At 43.3% G+C, this 16,404-nt stretch overlaps 1 protein-coding gene across 1 annotated transcript; it reads left to right on the top strand.

Annotated features, from left to right (window-relative positions):
• The first annotated feature begins 822 nt into the window (after positions 1-822).
• Positions 823-14,792, top strand: STX12 (syntaxin 12). Its single transcript, XM_064524916.1, has 9 exons — positions 823-1,054; positions 4,156-4,225; positions 6,098-6,197; positions 8,173-8,310; positions 9,183-9,226; positions 10,870-10,975; positions 11,448-11,520; positions 11,686-11,768; positions 13,229-14,792. The coding sequence occupies exons 1-9, from the start codon at positions 940-942 to the stop codon at positions 13,319-13,321; spliced, it is 822 nt and encodes a 273-aa protein (XP_064380986.1). The 5' UTR covers positions 823-939; the 3' UTR covers positions 13,322-14,792.
• The last annotated feature ends 1,612 nt before the right edge of the window (positions 14,793-16,404 follow it).

Raw genomic sequence — 16,404 nt, 5'->3', positions numbered from 1 at the left:
CAGGGGCCACCAAGCCGCAAACAGCTGTGCCATTCTCCTTGGCGTCCTCCCGGGCAGCTCTGGTACCACCAGGCCCCACACCAGACTCCTCCTCAGCATCCTCCCAGGCAGCTCTGGTACCACCATGTCCCACACCGGGCTCCTCCTCAGCATCCTCCCGTGCAGCTCTGGTACCACCAGGCCCCACACCGGGCTCCTCCTCAGCGTCCTCCCAGGCAGCTCTGGTACCACCAGGCCCCACACCGGGCTCCTCCTCAGCGTCCTCCCAGGCAGCTCTGGTACCACCAGGCCCCACACCAGACTCCTCCTCAGCATCCTCCCGTGCAGCTCTGGTACCACCAGGCCCCACACCGGGCTCCTCCTCAGCATCCTCCTATGCAGCTCTGGTACCACCATGTCCCACACCGGGCTCCTCCTCAGCGTCCTCCCGTGCAGCTGTGGCACCACCAGGCCCCACGCCGGGCTCCTCCTCACCCCCAGCCACCCATTCCCGTGACGCTGCACCGCTGCCGCCCTGGCGTGCTCAGGTCAGCTCCCGGCCCCGCAGACACCTGCCTCCCCGCAGACAGGCACCGCACGAAGTCACGGCCCAGCCTGGAAGCGCCAGGGACGCGTCCCAGGGCGGCTGGGGGGAGCTCCCAGCCGCGGGGCGCCGGCAGGGCCGCGCCCAGCGACGGTCCCGCCACCCTCTGGGCGCCCGAGGCAGCCGGGAGCCCGGGGAGGCCGAGGGGGCCCCGAGGGCCGCCGGGCCGCGTTGCCATGGCACCCGGCGCGCCCGCCACCCCCGCGAGCGCGCAGGCGCCGGCGGCGGCGCACATATGCGGCCGGGCCCGTCAGCTGCGCCCGGCGGCGGCGCATGCGCAGCGGCCGGAGCGGTGCTGGCAGCTGGCTCGGCGGTGCCGCCGCGCCCCGCTCCCCTGCGCGCAGCCCGGCCCCGCCATGTCGTACGGCCCGCTGGACCTCTACCGGCCCGGGGCGCCGCCCCCGCCGCCGCGGGATTTCGGCGGCATCATCCAGACATGCAGCGCCAACGTGCAGCGCATCGCGCAGTACAGTGAGTGCGGCCGGGCCCGGGCGGGGCGGGGCGGGGCGGCGAGGCCCGGGCCGGCGCCCCTGCGGCGGCGGCGAGCGAGGGGGCGGCGTTGCCGCGGGGAGGGGGCGCAGCCTCCTCGGCGGATGGTCGTTGTTGGCCTGCGTGCGGGGGTCGTTGCGCGCAAACGCTGGTGCGGCGCCCCCGAAGCTGGCGGGGGGCTGCGGTGGCCTCCTGCGTCCCGCCTCGCTGGCGAGAAGGGGGCTCGTGGTGCCGCCGAGCAGAAGCGGGCCGAAGGTGACCGCTGTGTCGTTCAGAGACCGTGGAAGAGGCTTTTCGTCGGAAGAATTGCTGGATATTGGTGTTTGCCTTCAAAGTTCTTCTTAAATTCATTGGCCCAATTGTGCGGAGAGAAGCAACAGTTGTTGAGCAGAGCGCTCTGAAGTAAATGACACTACAGTTCTTCTGGTCATCTGACAGTCACTAAAAAAAAAAGTTATGAATGGTCATGAGCTGATCATTGAAATCCTAGCGTTGATCCCTGAAATGCTTCTTACTGAATGAGTTGTTTCCAAAAGTCTTTGATGCACCTTTTCTAAAACTGGCATTAGATAGCCTAATCTAGGTGCAGTGTTGTTTTTTTTTTAGGGCAAGGTCAGTTAAACATGTTGGTTCCCCTGAAACTTGGTGACTTCTCAAACATGACTATACTAAGTTATTAATATTTGTGAAACTGCCCTGCTTTAGCTCAAAGTTGTGTTCACTTCCTTTTGCATTGCTGCGGCCACCAGTTAAATGCTCTTAAGTTCTCCAAAAAACGTTGTGTTTATCTGTTTTCCCTGGGATCTCCCTTTTCTCTCTTGTTGGCTCAGCTTCTCTTTCTCGTAGGACAAGCCTCTGCTGTCTCATGACCAGTAGCCATCCTATCTCAGTGCGCTGCCTATCTCAAGGGGAACAAATGCTCTTACGGTTTTTAGCAAGGTGGGCGGGAGCACACACAACGTCTAACTTAACGCTACAGTAATCAATTTTATTCCACGTTTTATAAATGCCCTCCCCTGAAGCCTAGGAGGAAAAGGGAAACTGATGCCTTAAACTTTTCCTCAGTTCTCATTTCATTCCCTGTAGAAAAAACAGCAAGCAAACAGTGGACATGGCAGGCTTTTATTCACTCCTCTTGAGAAGCTCCATAGAGTTAGCACATTGTGCAAACTATTTTAAAAAAAAAAATGGTGGCCTGAGCTATCAAAACTATTGCTTGCAAGACTATAATAGTAGCTAAGCATCTAGGTCAGAGATTGAAATGTTGTAAGTAATCTTTAGGTGTACAACAGCCTCTGCCTAGAAGGGTTTGCAGTGTAAAATGAAAGAGTCGGGTGACTGAAAGCTACTGACTGGCAGGGCTATTCCTGTGGCTCTCCAGTTGATGCGTATGGCCCCTGTCCAGAGAATAATAAAGCAAAAAAATCCCTATCTCTTTCTTTAGCCTCCCAGCCTCTTCGCTGTCAGATTCTGTGCGTTGTCATTGGCTGAAAAAACTAAGCGTAGCAAACCCCTAAACCTGTCTCACACCAGCACAAGAGCAGAGCATCTATTTTCTGGAGCAGAGATGGAACTAGCGCAAGAATCTCAGAAAAAAACAACCCCCCCCCCCCCCACACACACACACACAGAGCAAGGCACAAAATGTCTAGGCACTACGGAGTAGAGTCAATTAGCTTGATTGTGGACTCTTCTGATCTTCCAGTAGATGAGAGATTTGTGATGTAAGTCTAGTCTTGCTTGCTAGAATACACATGTTCAGCTCAGCGTATAGGAAGTTGTTGGACAACTCGCTGTGTGAGCTAATAGGGTTCTAGAAAAACAGTATGTTCTCGGTGTGCAAAAGTCTGACTCCTTGCCTATTTATTGATTAAATCACATTGCAGCTTTAGCTGAGCTTTCACTGTTGTAAGTTATTGGCATGACTTTAAAAGAAGTGGCCAGCCTAGAAATCTGGTGTTTCTTTTGCAACATGTTTCATCAACTGAAGTGGCTTGCTCCAGGCCGAAAGCAGAAATTACACCAGTAGGATACAAGTGAATTGGAAGTAGCTCTTGGTAATGTCTAGTACTGGGTATTTCAACTTAATGTAGTTCTACAGGCAGTTGAGTCAAGCTTATACTTCTTGGTCTTGCCTGTCTCACCACTTGGAAGCACAGGATATGATTTTGTAACCAGTTTAAGCCAATTGAACACGGTACTGCTGTCACAAGTGGTGCTCCCAGCATCTCTTTCTAGCAATACTAACAGTTGTGCAGCTGTAGAATAAAACAGATCAGCTGACCAAAAATAATATTGGGGGGTGCAAGGGAAGAGAAAGGGGTAGATACTTTTCGGGTGGATTGACAGTTTGATGTGATTGTGTGATCATAGTGCCTACATAAGGGAAATGGTGGAAATACACAGCGGGGTGGAGGAGGAAGAGGGCTAGAATATCTCTTCTGGCTATGGTTTCAATTTGATGCAAGCTAACTATGGAGCATCACCATTAGTATCTGCTGTTCTCAAAAGATTAAATTTGTCCCAGTATTCCAATAAATCTTGGCTATTGTGAGTAGCTAAACTCAAATTATTTTTTTTAAACTGATAGCAACCCTTGGCCTTTCCTTACTTAACTTTTTTTTTTCTTTTTAAGAAAGCACTAATTCAAGTAACTTTAGAGTATGTGACAGTAACAAGACAGCTTAGTAATAGTAGTTCTGCGGCATTGGTAGCCCAAAATACACAAATGGCAAGGTTGATAGAAATAAACAGCTATGTGTGTTGGTCTTAATAAGATTGAGGAAGAGGAATACAAAAGCTTTAGCCACGCAGACTTGTTTTCAGGATATGCATGTCTCAAAACTTCTGTCTTTCTCATTTGAAACACTTAGTCGAGTAAGCTACATCAAGCCTAAATGGGGATGTTTAAAATGCATGCTTTGCTCTAAATGCAAAGTGTAAGTGTTGTCATGCAAGCCAGAGTTAAGCAAAATGTTGAGAGAAAACCTTCTTTGTGGGGAGCTAGAAGAATATCTTCAGGAAGGAAGAAAATACTCTAAACTTTGTTCTACTCTCTTACCTTGTGAACTCTTTATCCTCAGCTGCTCAGATAAAGAATTTGATGAGCCAGCTGGGAACCAAGCAGGATTCCAGCAAGCTGCAGGAAAACTTGTAAGTATTAACTGAGCTAACACTTGTGTAGGTTCTCTTTTATTTCTCTGTCTATTGAGAGAAACTGGATTACTTGCTTTGGGGAGATGCTTTACTGGATAAATTTAATATAGTCTTACAAAACAAAAAGACTAGATGTGTGAAATAGTTTCCTAGATGTGCTAAGGTGTTTTTGCAAAACTCCGGAAAAGCCATTAAAAGCTGCTTGACAGGAATGATTAGAAACAGTATAAATTATGTGTTTAAAAAAAAAAAAAAAAAAAAGGAGATAAGACTAGTACATCAGCCATGCATTATCTGTACTCTGAAACTTAGTCTTATTTTAGTAGCTTCACTTGTGATTTGCAAGGAATGAGTGCCATACTAGGTACTTGGCCTTGACATAGGAGGAGAAAGGAAAACAGGGAAGATCCATATCTGATGAAAAAGTAGCTTGTAATACAGAAGGATTTGGGTATTAGAAAGACTAGTAATTCTGTATGGCAGCCAAATTGCCAAGTATAACCTCAGGCAACAATATGCCCCTGGGACATAATATAGAAGATACACTTAAACTGCATAGTCCAAACTCTCTTTTAGACTAGACAGGGAGTCTGTATGTCTGTGCATCTAGTAGATGCTTGAAAAGCATAAATAGCAAAGTATGAAAGGCATAATTTCTGGAAAACTAAAAGGAGACTTGTAAGTCAGTCATGCAACATCCCAGTGTTATTTGTAATAGCTGATTTTGGATGAGCTCATAACTTAGATTTGGAGGATGCGATCAGAACCCAATCGGGAGAGAAAGGAATGAGCTTGCCAGTGCTATTAAGTTGACTTGACCTGGATTTAATTGGTAGATTAAAGAAAGTCTCCAACAGCCAAATGAATGTCTTTCCAGTTAATTTCATTATAGGGACATGGCCCTCTTAAGAGGAGAGCGGTTGCACTCAATAAATTGTCAGAAACCATAGAAATTAATACAAAAATGCATGAGTGGTGTGTTTAGTTCACATATTACAGGTGAATTCATGCAGCAAGGAAACCAGAATACTTAGATTTGCATATCTATTAGGCTGAATGGATGACTTTCATTCAAGCATCTTGCACCCATTAAATACCAAAAATCTTGATTCTTGCTTTATTATTTTGTCCCAGGAAGATTTTGTGTCTTCCTGGTTTACACTATTAGTTTTTCTGTTATTAGGGTTTTTTAATTAGTTTTTGGAGATCTGAGATCTCCATATTTTTATCAAATGTAAATCTGACTAATGCAGTCAGAGGCTGTCAAGTGAGCAATTAGTTACCAATTGGTAACATAAGTAATTCACCCGAGAACAGTGATTATGTTCACTGAATAAAGTTGTCTTTGCCTCCCTTTAATTTCTCTCTTATGCTATAGGAGAGAAATATCTTTAACTACTAAATTATGCCAGTTAGCAGGGAGTACAGAAATACATTAGATCCCTTTTTAAGGTCGGACAGTGTCAAATTGATGGTAAAAGCTGAAAGTACATTTTTGTTCCATTTTTCCCTATTCATCTTTAGCACAGGGAGGTGATCCCTGCTGTGTAGTAGCATTTCAGGTGTTTGTTCAGGAAGGTCCTTAGATTTTTATCAACTTGAGAAGTTCCTAGACATTGAAGTCAAATTCTTTAACTCCTATGTAGTGCCTTAAGCATGGATGACATTTCTGGCATAAAACTGACTCTTGTGTGTTTCTAGGTGGTGTGGGTTTTTTGGGGGGGGGGCATTGGGCAGCATTGGAGAAAAAAAATCCTTAAAGGTGTGTGTGTGATCTCAGAGCCTCTGGTTGTTATTGTAAAAACTGAATTGTTCAGAGACCACTTCAGGAGAGAACCTTGTGTAACTCTTTCTGAACCCGTATTTTAGACAACAGCTACAGCATTCTGCCAACCGACTTGCTAAGGAGACCAATGAATATCTAAAGGAACTGGGGTCTCTGCCACTTCCTCTGTCCGCTTCTGAACAGGTATGTACATGGAATTCATCTGAAGATTTTTTTAAAAAATCACTCATTTCATGGATCTAGCTTAGAGCACGGCCTCGTAAAGCGTGAACTGGCACAGCTGAAGGGACAGTAGCCTTTCATAATGGAGAAAAAACTATTGGAGAAGTGGGAAGACACATTAAACTGATAACATCCTGATGCTTCTGTGACATTGGGAAAACAGCTTAAACTTTACCAGCTGCAAAATGGGTATAAAACTTGCTTGTGTAAGAATCAGGAGCCCTAAATCTTTGAGAAGAGCTGAGTATGCAATTCTGTATTTCTGAGTACATTTCTGAAAAATAATCTTGTTTATAAAGTGTCTTGATCATGTGAGGCAGTGTTTCAGGACAAGAACTCAGAGCAAACTGCATGTCAGTATGAACTGTGGTCATGTCAAATAGCTTGCACTTCGCTGTGATATAGCTGGAGGAAAAAAGCTGACTCTCCATGCTTGTATTTGAATGAATAAATATCGTTAGGCGATGATTATGGCTTTACCTCTTGCTGAATAGTCTTTCAGATTCTACCTTCCTATTGGAAAGGGAAGGAACAGTCCTCTGTGTTTGGAGTTTTCTTGCCTTTAAGTCGCTACTACAATATCACAGAAGCAGATAAATCAATGTTGTTGGGGGATGATCTTTGGATATGAATCAGCAGTTGTTGCCTTATTCTGCTTCTATATTTTAAAGTTTAAATGCCAGTTGTAAGCATGGCCATGTTTTGGCTGTTTGTTCAGCAAATATTTCTCACTTAATCTCCCTCTGGTGAGCAAAATGCAGTCACATGCATATCACTGAATGTGGCAGTGACTTCTGAAGCCTAATGAAGCCTGTTGCACTGTCCATCCAAAATCTGCGGGAGCTTGCATGAGCATGTTGAAGATCTCATCTGGCAGAGAGGCTGTTGCTTCCAAACAGCTCAGATAGAAGCTGCAGTGTTTTGTAAGACTGCTATGGTGGCTTATAATAGGGGGGGGAAAAATCTATTTGAAAACACATTTATTTCCTTGGAATGGCTGTTGAATTGATGTGAACTTGCTGAAGGATCAAATTGCTGCTTCCTCCTATCGTGAGAGGGCTGTTGGGAATCTCTCTAGCAGAAAGCGTAGGAATCGGCCCTAGAATTAAATGTCCTTGAGACAAACTTTTTCACAACTTGGTGTTTCCATTAACTGGGATGTCAGAATGCTAAAAGGAGACATTCTAGGGAAGCTAAATAAGTTGATACTGTAAAATGAGGATAACCAGGGATATTGCAGCTGATGCATTTGGAGAACAGGTAAACTGAAATGGATGTCAAGACTAAGAGGATATTCTCCGAACAACTAATGGCAGGTGTGTAGTGTGATGTGGCTGAGAGACAGCTCCCAAAGGTGGGGGTGATGGGTGTTCTGGAATTTTGGGGCTCTCTTTAGTCTTAAAAGTATGCTTCTCTGATGGGGCGCTGTATTCTAGGTTTTCTACATTCATAAGAGAGTTAAGGGGATTGTTGAGAGCAGTGGGGGGAAGGAGAATGGAGTGAAGAGAAAAGGTCAAGGGCTAATAGGTTGGCTAAATAGGGAGTAGAGGGGAAGGAATCATAGGTATCCAAAAGATACATAAGTAAATGTAATAGATTGCTTTTATTCAGATCTCATTCCAGGAATAGTGTAGGTCTCTCTACTCCAGAGTTAAAACCAGACTGCATCTAGAGAACTTCATTGCTCAAAGCTATTCTGCAGTGGGCAAGGCATAGAGCATTTGGTATAACTAATGAAAATTTGGTGGTTCTTCTGTTCCCTCAAGTTCCCCAGGATGCTGGAACCAAGAGATCTGAATGTCAGCTGGGATTTTTTGGTTTTTGTTTTGAGATTTTCTGTTTGTTTTGAGAGAGAGAGAGAAAGGATATGTGTCTGGACAGTTCTATTAACATGAATGGGAATATCTGAAGACTTGTTTTTGTTTTAATCCTTTAGCGCCAGCAGAGGCTTCAGAAAGAACGTTTAATGAATGACTTCTCTGCAGCCTTAAATAACTTCCAAGCAATACAGAGGCGAGTTTCAGAGAAGGAGAAGGAGACTGTAGCAAGGGCGAGAGCTGGCTCCCGCATCTCTGTAAGTATTTATGGGAATTCTGTAGTCATGTGGTGAATTACGAGTCTTCTCTGAGATCTCTTACTTGCCTACCAACTTTGTAGCTATCTACTGAACCATTACTGGGTTCAGATGGGGCCTTGGTGCATTAATTTTACCATTCCAGATGCTGTAAGTAGTGGACACTCAATTCAGTGTGCTGCTTGTCAGTGTTAGTAGATGAGAGAATCCTGGCAGTTGCAAATCTTGTGGATGACAAGAGAGGGGAAGGCAAAGTACAGCTAATAGCTAAGTACTGCAGGCTGTTCTTTGACAGATGTCAGCCCTAGGCTATAAAATTTAGGAGGTCATTTGGAAGTTTACCATACCTTGAACTACATCTGAAGTCTCGCACTATCTTTTTTTTATTATTTTCTTACAGCTCCTGTCCTGCTAGTATCCCTAATGTACATTCAAACCTTCTTTCTATTCTGTTTTGAGCAGTGGCTACTAAGAATTCATAATAAAAGGGCCAGCGAGAGCATTTCTCTCCCCTTGCTTTGGGGCTTTGTGTTAAGTGCATATTCTTAACTTTCACAAGGGAACACAGTTATCACTTGGATTATGCTCTTAGGAATTATGCCTAGTTTAAGAATCATAAGAACTAAGATTTTTCTTACACATGGAGAAGGGAAGTGACAAACAATGCCAACTGATCTGAGTAAACAAACTAGCTCTTCTGGCTCTCAATGGCTTCTGACTTGCAGAGACATGTAAATTAAAAGCTGAAGTGACAGTGGCATTCTCAAAAAATTCTCCGCACAGTGTGCTCCTTTGTCTTCAAGATGCTGCTGTTGATTTTGCTAGTTGTGCTAGTAGTCTGCAAAATTAATAACACTTTTTTCCTCTTCCAGGCTGATGAGCGATTCAGAGAAGAACAGCTGGTCTCATTTGATAGGTAACAAGTACTTGCACTCTTGACATGCGCATAATCACTCTTACCTAGGTATAACTAAAATTCTTATGGCAAGATATATTAATGTAACTCAGGGCAAGGCTTCATTAGCTGAAATCAAAGCAAAAAGATTTAAAATGCAATTATTAAAGTACTTGTAATATATGCAGTTAGTTTTTTACATTGTATAACGGTATTTTCCTGGGCATTTCTAACGTTCACTGACAGACTAACCACAGAACATGCACAACAAGCCAATGTTACTTTAACATGTCAGGAAGTTCTAGGGCTTATGCAGTAATTGTGTGCCTGCATAGAAGCTAGGTTGAAAAATAGCATATGAACTGTATGATACAAGTAAAGTCAACTCAAGGCACCTGAAAAGTATCTTTGACTACTGTGTCAGCTTCTACTGTACATATGTTTGAGAAATCCTGGGTGAAATATATTGGCCCTATGTGTATATACCCTTTAATCTTCTAAATCAAGAGACCTAGCTTCCATGTCTTGTCCATCCACCCTCTACCTCCAAAGTGAGCTTTATCTGCTCAGCTTCTTGTGGTGCACCCCCTTCCCCCTTAGTAGCCCCATGCCTCCACATACTGAGTCAGAAGGGAAAACGCCACACTGCTGGGTTATACAGATGCTGTGATGAGTTTGAAGGCCTTGCTTCCCAAAGCAAGGGGAGCCAAGTGGGTACTTATTAATGCAGAGGCTCTTAGCTGTTTGAGAAGTAGTGCTACACAGCAGCTGCTCCACATTTGATATTGCTCTTGTGTGCTACACGTCAGAAACTTTTGCCTTAAATATCTGAAAACCCTACTGTCATTTCAGAGCTGAGTTTCTGGATGTGTCAGCTGTTTCTGATATCATCTAGCTTATCTTCATTTCTTTTGGCACTTTGAGCCTTTGAAACTTACTATTTAGTGGTGTGTACTCAACAGGCATACTTTCCAGTACGCCTTCCTTTCTTAAGAAAAGGACAACGTTATCCTTGAAGAATTTTTTATGCTAAATATATAGGTGACCTTGTGTTATAGGTACTGCCTTTGCTGTAATCAGTAGCTTGTGCGGTGGTTTTGAACTTACTCTGAGCTCCCAATGCCAGATAGCAAGCGGGAATCTTGGTATCTATATTCCTGTCTGGTGTTTTTTTAGTCTGATAGTGTTGGGCTTGTAGGCTGTTCTCCATCAAGACTTTCACCCATGATTTCTCCCTTCTTGGGGGGGATGGTGAGAGGAAAGAAAGATGTTGGGTTTTTTTGTTTTTTGGGGTTTTTTTTAATGTGCCAACAACAACAAAAAAAACACTGGAATAATAAGGTTTCTTTTATAATGCCATCGATAATGGTCAGACTTAGAGTATCCTATGCATGGGCTGCTTTCCAGTTTCTTCACTGAGTTGTTAGAATAGTCTTGTGCAAGACCTGCTTTTCCTGATCTGTCCCGATTTTTCATTTGTTCTGATTGTAACTGTTGCCACTAATTAGTCTCATCTCTGTATACAATTGCAATAGCAGGAACCCCCAGAAACCTGGTGGAGAGGGGTTGTTCTGGCAGGAAACTTTCAAGTTTAACTCACTGGCACTTTGGGTGTGGCAATATCTACCCTCAGAAAAAGGCTCTTTCTTTCTTTCTCTTTCTAGTGGTGAAGACTGGAATCAAATGCAGTCTCAGGAAGAAGATGTGGCAATAACTGAACAGGACCTTGAACTTATTAAAGAGAGAGAAACAGCAATCAGGCAATTAGAGGTGAACAGGAGATCCTGCACAGTTAACAGTGCTAGGAGCTAAACTAAAGATGTCACACAGTGCTAACTAAAGGGGATGGGCTAAAGAAATCCGAGAGGAGAGGGAAAAAAACTTCTTGTAGAGAGGCTTGACGCCCAGATCTGTCTCCCCACTCCTTTTGAAGAAGACTAGGTATATTTTCATTCAGGGTTGACCTGTGATCCGTCGGAGATGGTAGGAGCAATTCATGTGACAATTCATCTCAATTCCATGCCGTGCTAATTGCCAGTGTGCTGAAACAAACACTGAGTAGCAGAAATATTGTAGGCTCCTGGGTTAATCCTCAGCTCCATAGATGGTAACATAGTCACATCAGTCAGAACGATGGTATCTGTTATATTATTTTGAGCAATGGTTGTAAGAGGGGCTAAGAATGAGATTTAGCAAAGTTGTAACCAGTGGTTGTTATAACTTGTCAAACTCTTGCCTTCAGGCAGACATTTTGGATGTCAATCAGATATTTAAGGATTTAGCCATGATGATTCATGACCAAGGAGATATGATTGGTAAGTGCATATGGATAATAGAAAGGTTTTGTTTAGCTCAGTTACATATTCTGTCTGACTTGATTTTTTTCAAATATTTTCTATAAAAACAATCATATCACATATTCAGTTTTTAACATGGAAGCTCTGAATTCTCTTACAATGGATTCTCTCACTTTTCTGTAGACAGCATAGAGGCAAACGTGGAAAGTGCAGAAGTCCATGTGGAAAGAGGCAGTGAGCAGTTACAGAGAGCTGCCTATTATCAGGTAAATTCTATATGCTTTGCATTAATGTCAACATAAATTTGTGCAATATGGTATAGGCATAACAAGACGCTTAGTGAGGACTGCAGCACACCAAACAAGTTCTTAAAAATGGCTTGTGCAAGCTGGCACTCCCACAGAGCTGTACTGTAAGGAATAAATAAGACACTTGAGTGAGAAACACAATATTGAAATTAGCCTTCTAATGCCTGGATATGCAATTAGTTTGTTTTTTCATGCGGGTGTGCTTAGTGAGTTTAAGTGCCTAGCTTTGCCATTCTCAGGAGATAGCAGAATAGTTAAACAAGAAAACTCTCATGTTGTACCCATCTTGTAAGCATACCAGTCAAGACCATACTCTACAGAACTTTTTTGTACTCACCAGGACTTGCAGCATCTTTCTAACTGCTCAGTTCCCATCCCTTGGTCTGTCTTGTAAGTCCCAACAACTCTCTTAAGCAGCAGCGACAGCCACTGCAAACTCCTTTGTTTATGATATTTAGTGTTTTCTTGTAGGCTCCTTTCCTGATTGTCCTTGTAGTTTCAGATTCAGTGAAGGAATGAAGGTGCTCAGTCAGTCAGTTCGGTATGGAGTTTTACTGCTGGCAGTTCAGGACAATATACGAGATAGGAAATTGGACTTTCTCAAGCTGTCAAGTGGGGAGATACTGGAAGGCAATAAAACTCCTGTGCTGTTTAGCTGCAGGGAAGGAAAGTAGCTTTTTGCCAGCTGGCAGCAGATGGTATCATTGTCTCTTTCCATGGGTTCTGCTATAAAGTGAAGCTTCAAGTCTGGCAGATATTGGACATGTATTGGACATATTCTTCTGGACAGAGGAGGAAGTGGCTTTATATAGCTAACCTCACATCTTTAGATAAAAGTATTCTGTATATATGGACAGATTGTAGCTTCCTGGGATGATTAAAAGTGATCGGAGCTGTAAAAATCCAAGTACCGTAACTGTTTATCAAAGCTTTTAAACTGTAGAAATGCAATATTATCTCCATGCCAGCTCCAGATGACCAAGGAGAGATTGTATCAGAGAACTAGTTAGCAGTTATTACTTGTCTTGACTGGAAAATCCAAATAGCTAGAGGTGGTTATTTTTCCTTTGAAGCTATGGTGGCCTACCTTAGTATGAGAAGCATATGCTAGATGTTGTAAAGTTCTCTTTTTATAACCAATTTGAGTGAAACTTGTATTTGCTTTGAGAGAAGTAAGACTTGTCACATTTTTGACTTAATTGCACCTCTTGGACTATGCCGAAACTGAAAACAGCTAGCTGTAAGCTCATGCAGTTTAAACACTGTTTAAGCAGTGTAGTCTGTATACTTCTCTTGAAAAAGGATGGGTACAAAGTGCTCTAATGCACTGAAGTTAGTAATATTAGGTGGTAAGCTTGCTTATCCTCTTGTCATCTGTTCCTGGTGTCAATGGCTTTTTTTTCTTCTTCTTTCATTAGAAGAAATCCCGTAAGAAGATCTGTATCCTGATTATTGGTCTTGCTGTGGCTTCTCTAATCTTAGGACTCCTTATCTGGAAGGCAGCAAAATGAAATTTTCACATGGAACCTAGTCTTATTGCAGAGGGCAGTTCTCATTCCCCTAGAGCGAACAGGCTGACTAGTCTCAGAAATGAATTGACCACCTTGAGAGAGCAGAAGCCGGAACTTCTTCTAGTAATAGATATTAGCAACTAATGTGCAGATAACTAGTATATGGAAATAGTGAACCATGGAGACAGTATTTATCAGTTTATATACAAATTATATTGTTTTATGTAACTAAGATCTGGTGTTTTTTCTTTCTGTAATGTATTATTCCCTGTCCCAAATGTATACTGAAGTGTGATCAGTAATTGGAGATGTCTTGGTTTTTTTGACAAGTGGCACAATTTTAACATTTTGTATGTATAGGTAACTTTGGACTGGAATAAGAATGACACTGAAAGAGGGCACAATACAGATTTGCATTACCTTAATCCAGCAGTTTGTAAAGTCTCCAGTGTCTGCCCCATGGTTTAATTAGTCTCCAGGTGGCCATGGTTCTAAACTCTCTTATAGAGAAAGATAACACTACAGATTTGAAAGGTAAGAAGTAGGCATGGATGACCACAGTTGGAACCACTAGTGTGCTTAGTAACTGGTCAGTTTAGCCATGAGACTTGTAACTGTTTTATTAATGTTTGAGCGCAGTTGGTGGTTTGTGGAGTTTGGGGGTTTTTTTTTTTTTCTTCTTCAAATGCAGCATTTGTGAGGACAGAACACCTTTGACTTAAGATAATCTAACAGTGCAACTTCCTTAGAAAAACTAGCTGGTGGGGTTTTTTTTTTTTTATTATTGGGCAAATAAAACTCTTCCAATGCTGATTGTTGAGCACTAGAAATACTAAGGTGCACAAAATCCATATCAAGTAGGGGGAGGGGAAAAAAAAGTTTAGCTGCTCACTCCTAATTGCTTTTCAGAAGCTTTTAGGGAGAGAATTGTGCAAAGATGGGAAAATGGGCACCTAAATCTACAAGCTAGCAAAATAGATGAGTATTACCTGAAACATTGCTTCTATAGAGGTACTCTTGGAAGCTCACTTGTAGTGTACCAGTGAATATTACGTATTGCTTGTGAGCATCTGATATTTTCCATTGTTTATGAAATAGAAAGTGCAGAACTTGGCTGAGTGAAGTGCTAGGTTTTTAAGAATGTTTGAGAATGTGTGTGGAAATGAAAAAGATCTCTAGTTCCAATTAATGTCTAGCTAGTAGAGCTGGACAGAACACAGCAGCCACTCCCCACTCTGATGTAGCTCTGAACTGACGTGCACTGAGGGAACAATAATCTGTCCAAAGCCCATCACAGTGTGGTAAATGCAGCATACTGACCCATTTTGTATTTAATCCTTATTCCATGTCTCCTGTATAATAAAGTAAATGTGAAAGCTGGGAAGGGAGTGTGTTCTCCCAATTGCACAGTGGTTTGCACTATTGCGCCATCATTCCATCTAATAACTGTCAATAAACACTTTTAAAAGCCTCTGTCGTATTCTTTGTCTTGCAGTTTAGACACTGGCACAAGTATTTGTTTGCAACTGTGTCTCTTTGCAGTCGGTGCAGGAGACTGTTTATATCAGCATCAGTGGTGTTTCTTCCATTTTTAGTTCTACAATCCCTGATTTTTCTTAAGCTAACCTTGATGAAAATGCTGAATGACTTTATATGGACATATATAAAACTCTGGTGCAGAAATCCTGTCCGATAACTGGTCATAGAAAGATTAATCTGGCTTCCTTGAATGTTGACTGGTAAACTTGGAATATTTGCCTACTGCTGGGACACGAAGTCTTTGCTAAGCCTGTACTGTTGAACCTGACTCAAGCCAGGGAACAGAGTATGGGCTGTTCTGGTCCTTATTTTAAATACTCCTCCTGCATGGTAGATCTTGTCGCTTTATGCGCTGCCTGCTGGATGGGGAGACTTGTTTTGATATTACACCTCCATATGAAAATGAAAGCTCTTATTTCACTCATGTTTAAAGAGAGCCTGAGTGCGTTATTTTTAGGATCCCAGAAATTGGCCAGACCCAAGTCTCTTTCAGCACATGAAATGAAGTTGGCAACACAACTGCTTCCTTGACCCAGGACTGCTGTAATTACTTGACTCCTTTTCCTTCTTTGCTTTGTTAAACTTAGCAGTGGGACTGCTGCAGAGACTATTTTTAACAGTGATCTTAATGAAAATACATGTATGTGAAAGATTGCAAGCAGAAACTCCCCTCTCCCTTGCTGAAGCATCCTGGCACTATGAGAGAACTTTCCTGCCTCACAGATGTGTTTGCTACCAGTGTAAGAATTACTGAAAATGTACTGCAGGAAGTTTACCTCTCCCAGGGAGATCCTTTTGTAGTGATAGCTCTTCCTGTGGTGCTCGGGGGTGTTTGATCCTTTTAGTGACAGCTCTATGGGGAGCTGGGGCTCACTGGAGTATGGGTGAAATCTAGTTTTCCCTCCTACAAGCTCAACTATCCATACCAAAAACAGAGTATATGATCAGTATTAGCTATTGTCTTGATTTGTTTTCTACCTATTTATTCAAAAAGCTGAGAAGGATCCTTAAAAAAAAAAACTGTCAAGTCATCTCATTGAAACACATTTTACAAGAGTTTTAAAAGCTTCTTTGGTGCAGGAGCATTTCATTCAGCTTATTTTTTGCTATTTTTATACTTGCTGGCATTTAAATTGTTTTTATCTCCCTCTTCCTTCTCCAAAAGCAGCAAGATGGAAGGCCCCATAGAAGTAAAAAGGCGTTTTAGCATCCGGGGTTATGCATGTGATTCTCAGTTTCCTTTTTGAGGAATTTAGCCCAAGGGATGTAACTTTGCGGGCCTTCTCGGTGCCCTGGGGTTTGGGGGGATGAGACCGGGAAAGAAGAGGGGTAGGAACAGTAAAATCCGCGATCCCCCGGGCTGTCCGAGGCCTAGCGCGCAGGGCCGGGGCAGCGCGTCCCAGGCGGCTGCGACCTGACCCGCGGGAGCCGCTCCGGCCCGGCCGCCCCTAAGAAAGCCCCCGGGGCCACGTTTGGGCGGTGCGGGGCTGCCTCGGGCCCGAGGCGCCTCCCGTCGCCATCCCCTGGGCACAGCGGCGGGACCG

This window comes from Dromaius novaehollandiae, chromosome 23 (genome assembly GCF_036370855.1).
Source record: "Dromaius novaehollandiae isolate bDroNov1 chromosome 23, bDroNov1.hap1, whole genome shotgun sequence".
Classification (NCBI taxonomy): Eukaryota; Metazoa; Chordata; class Aves; order Casuariiformes; family Dromaiidae; genus Dromaius; species Dromaius novaehollandiae.
This window is presented reverse-complemented; position numbering and strand designations above follow the sequence as displayed.

Coding starts and splice junctions, on each gene's coding strand:
- STX12 (XM_064524916.1), top strand. CDS start 940: ATGTCGTACGGCCCGCTGGACCTCTACCGGCCCGGGGCGCCGCCCCCG. Junction 8,311..9,182: donor GAGCTGGCTCCCGCATCTCT/GTAAGTATTTAT, acceptor TTCCTCTTCCAG/GCTGATGAGCGATTCAGAGA. Junction 11,521..11,685: donor TGACCAAGGAGATATGATTG/GTAAGTGCATAT, acceptor ACTTTTCTGTAG/ACAGCATAGAGGCAAACGTG.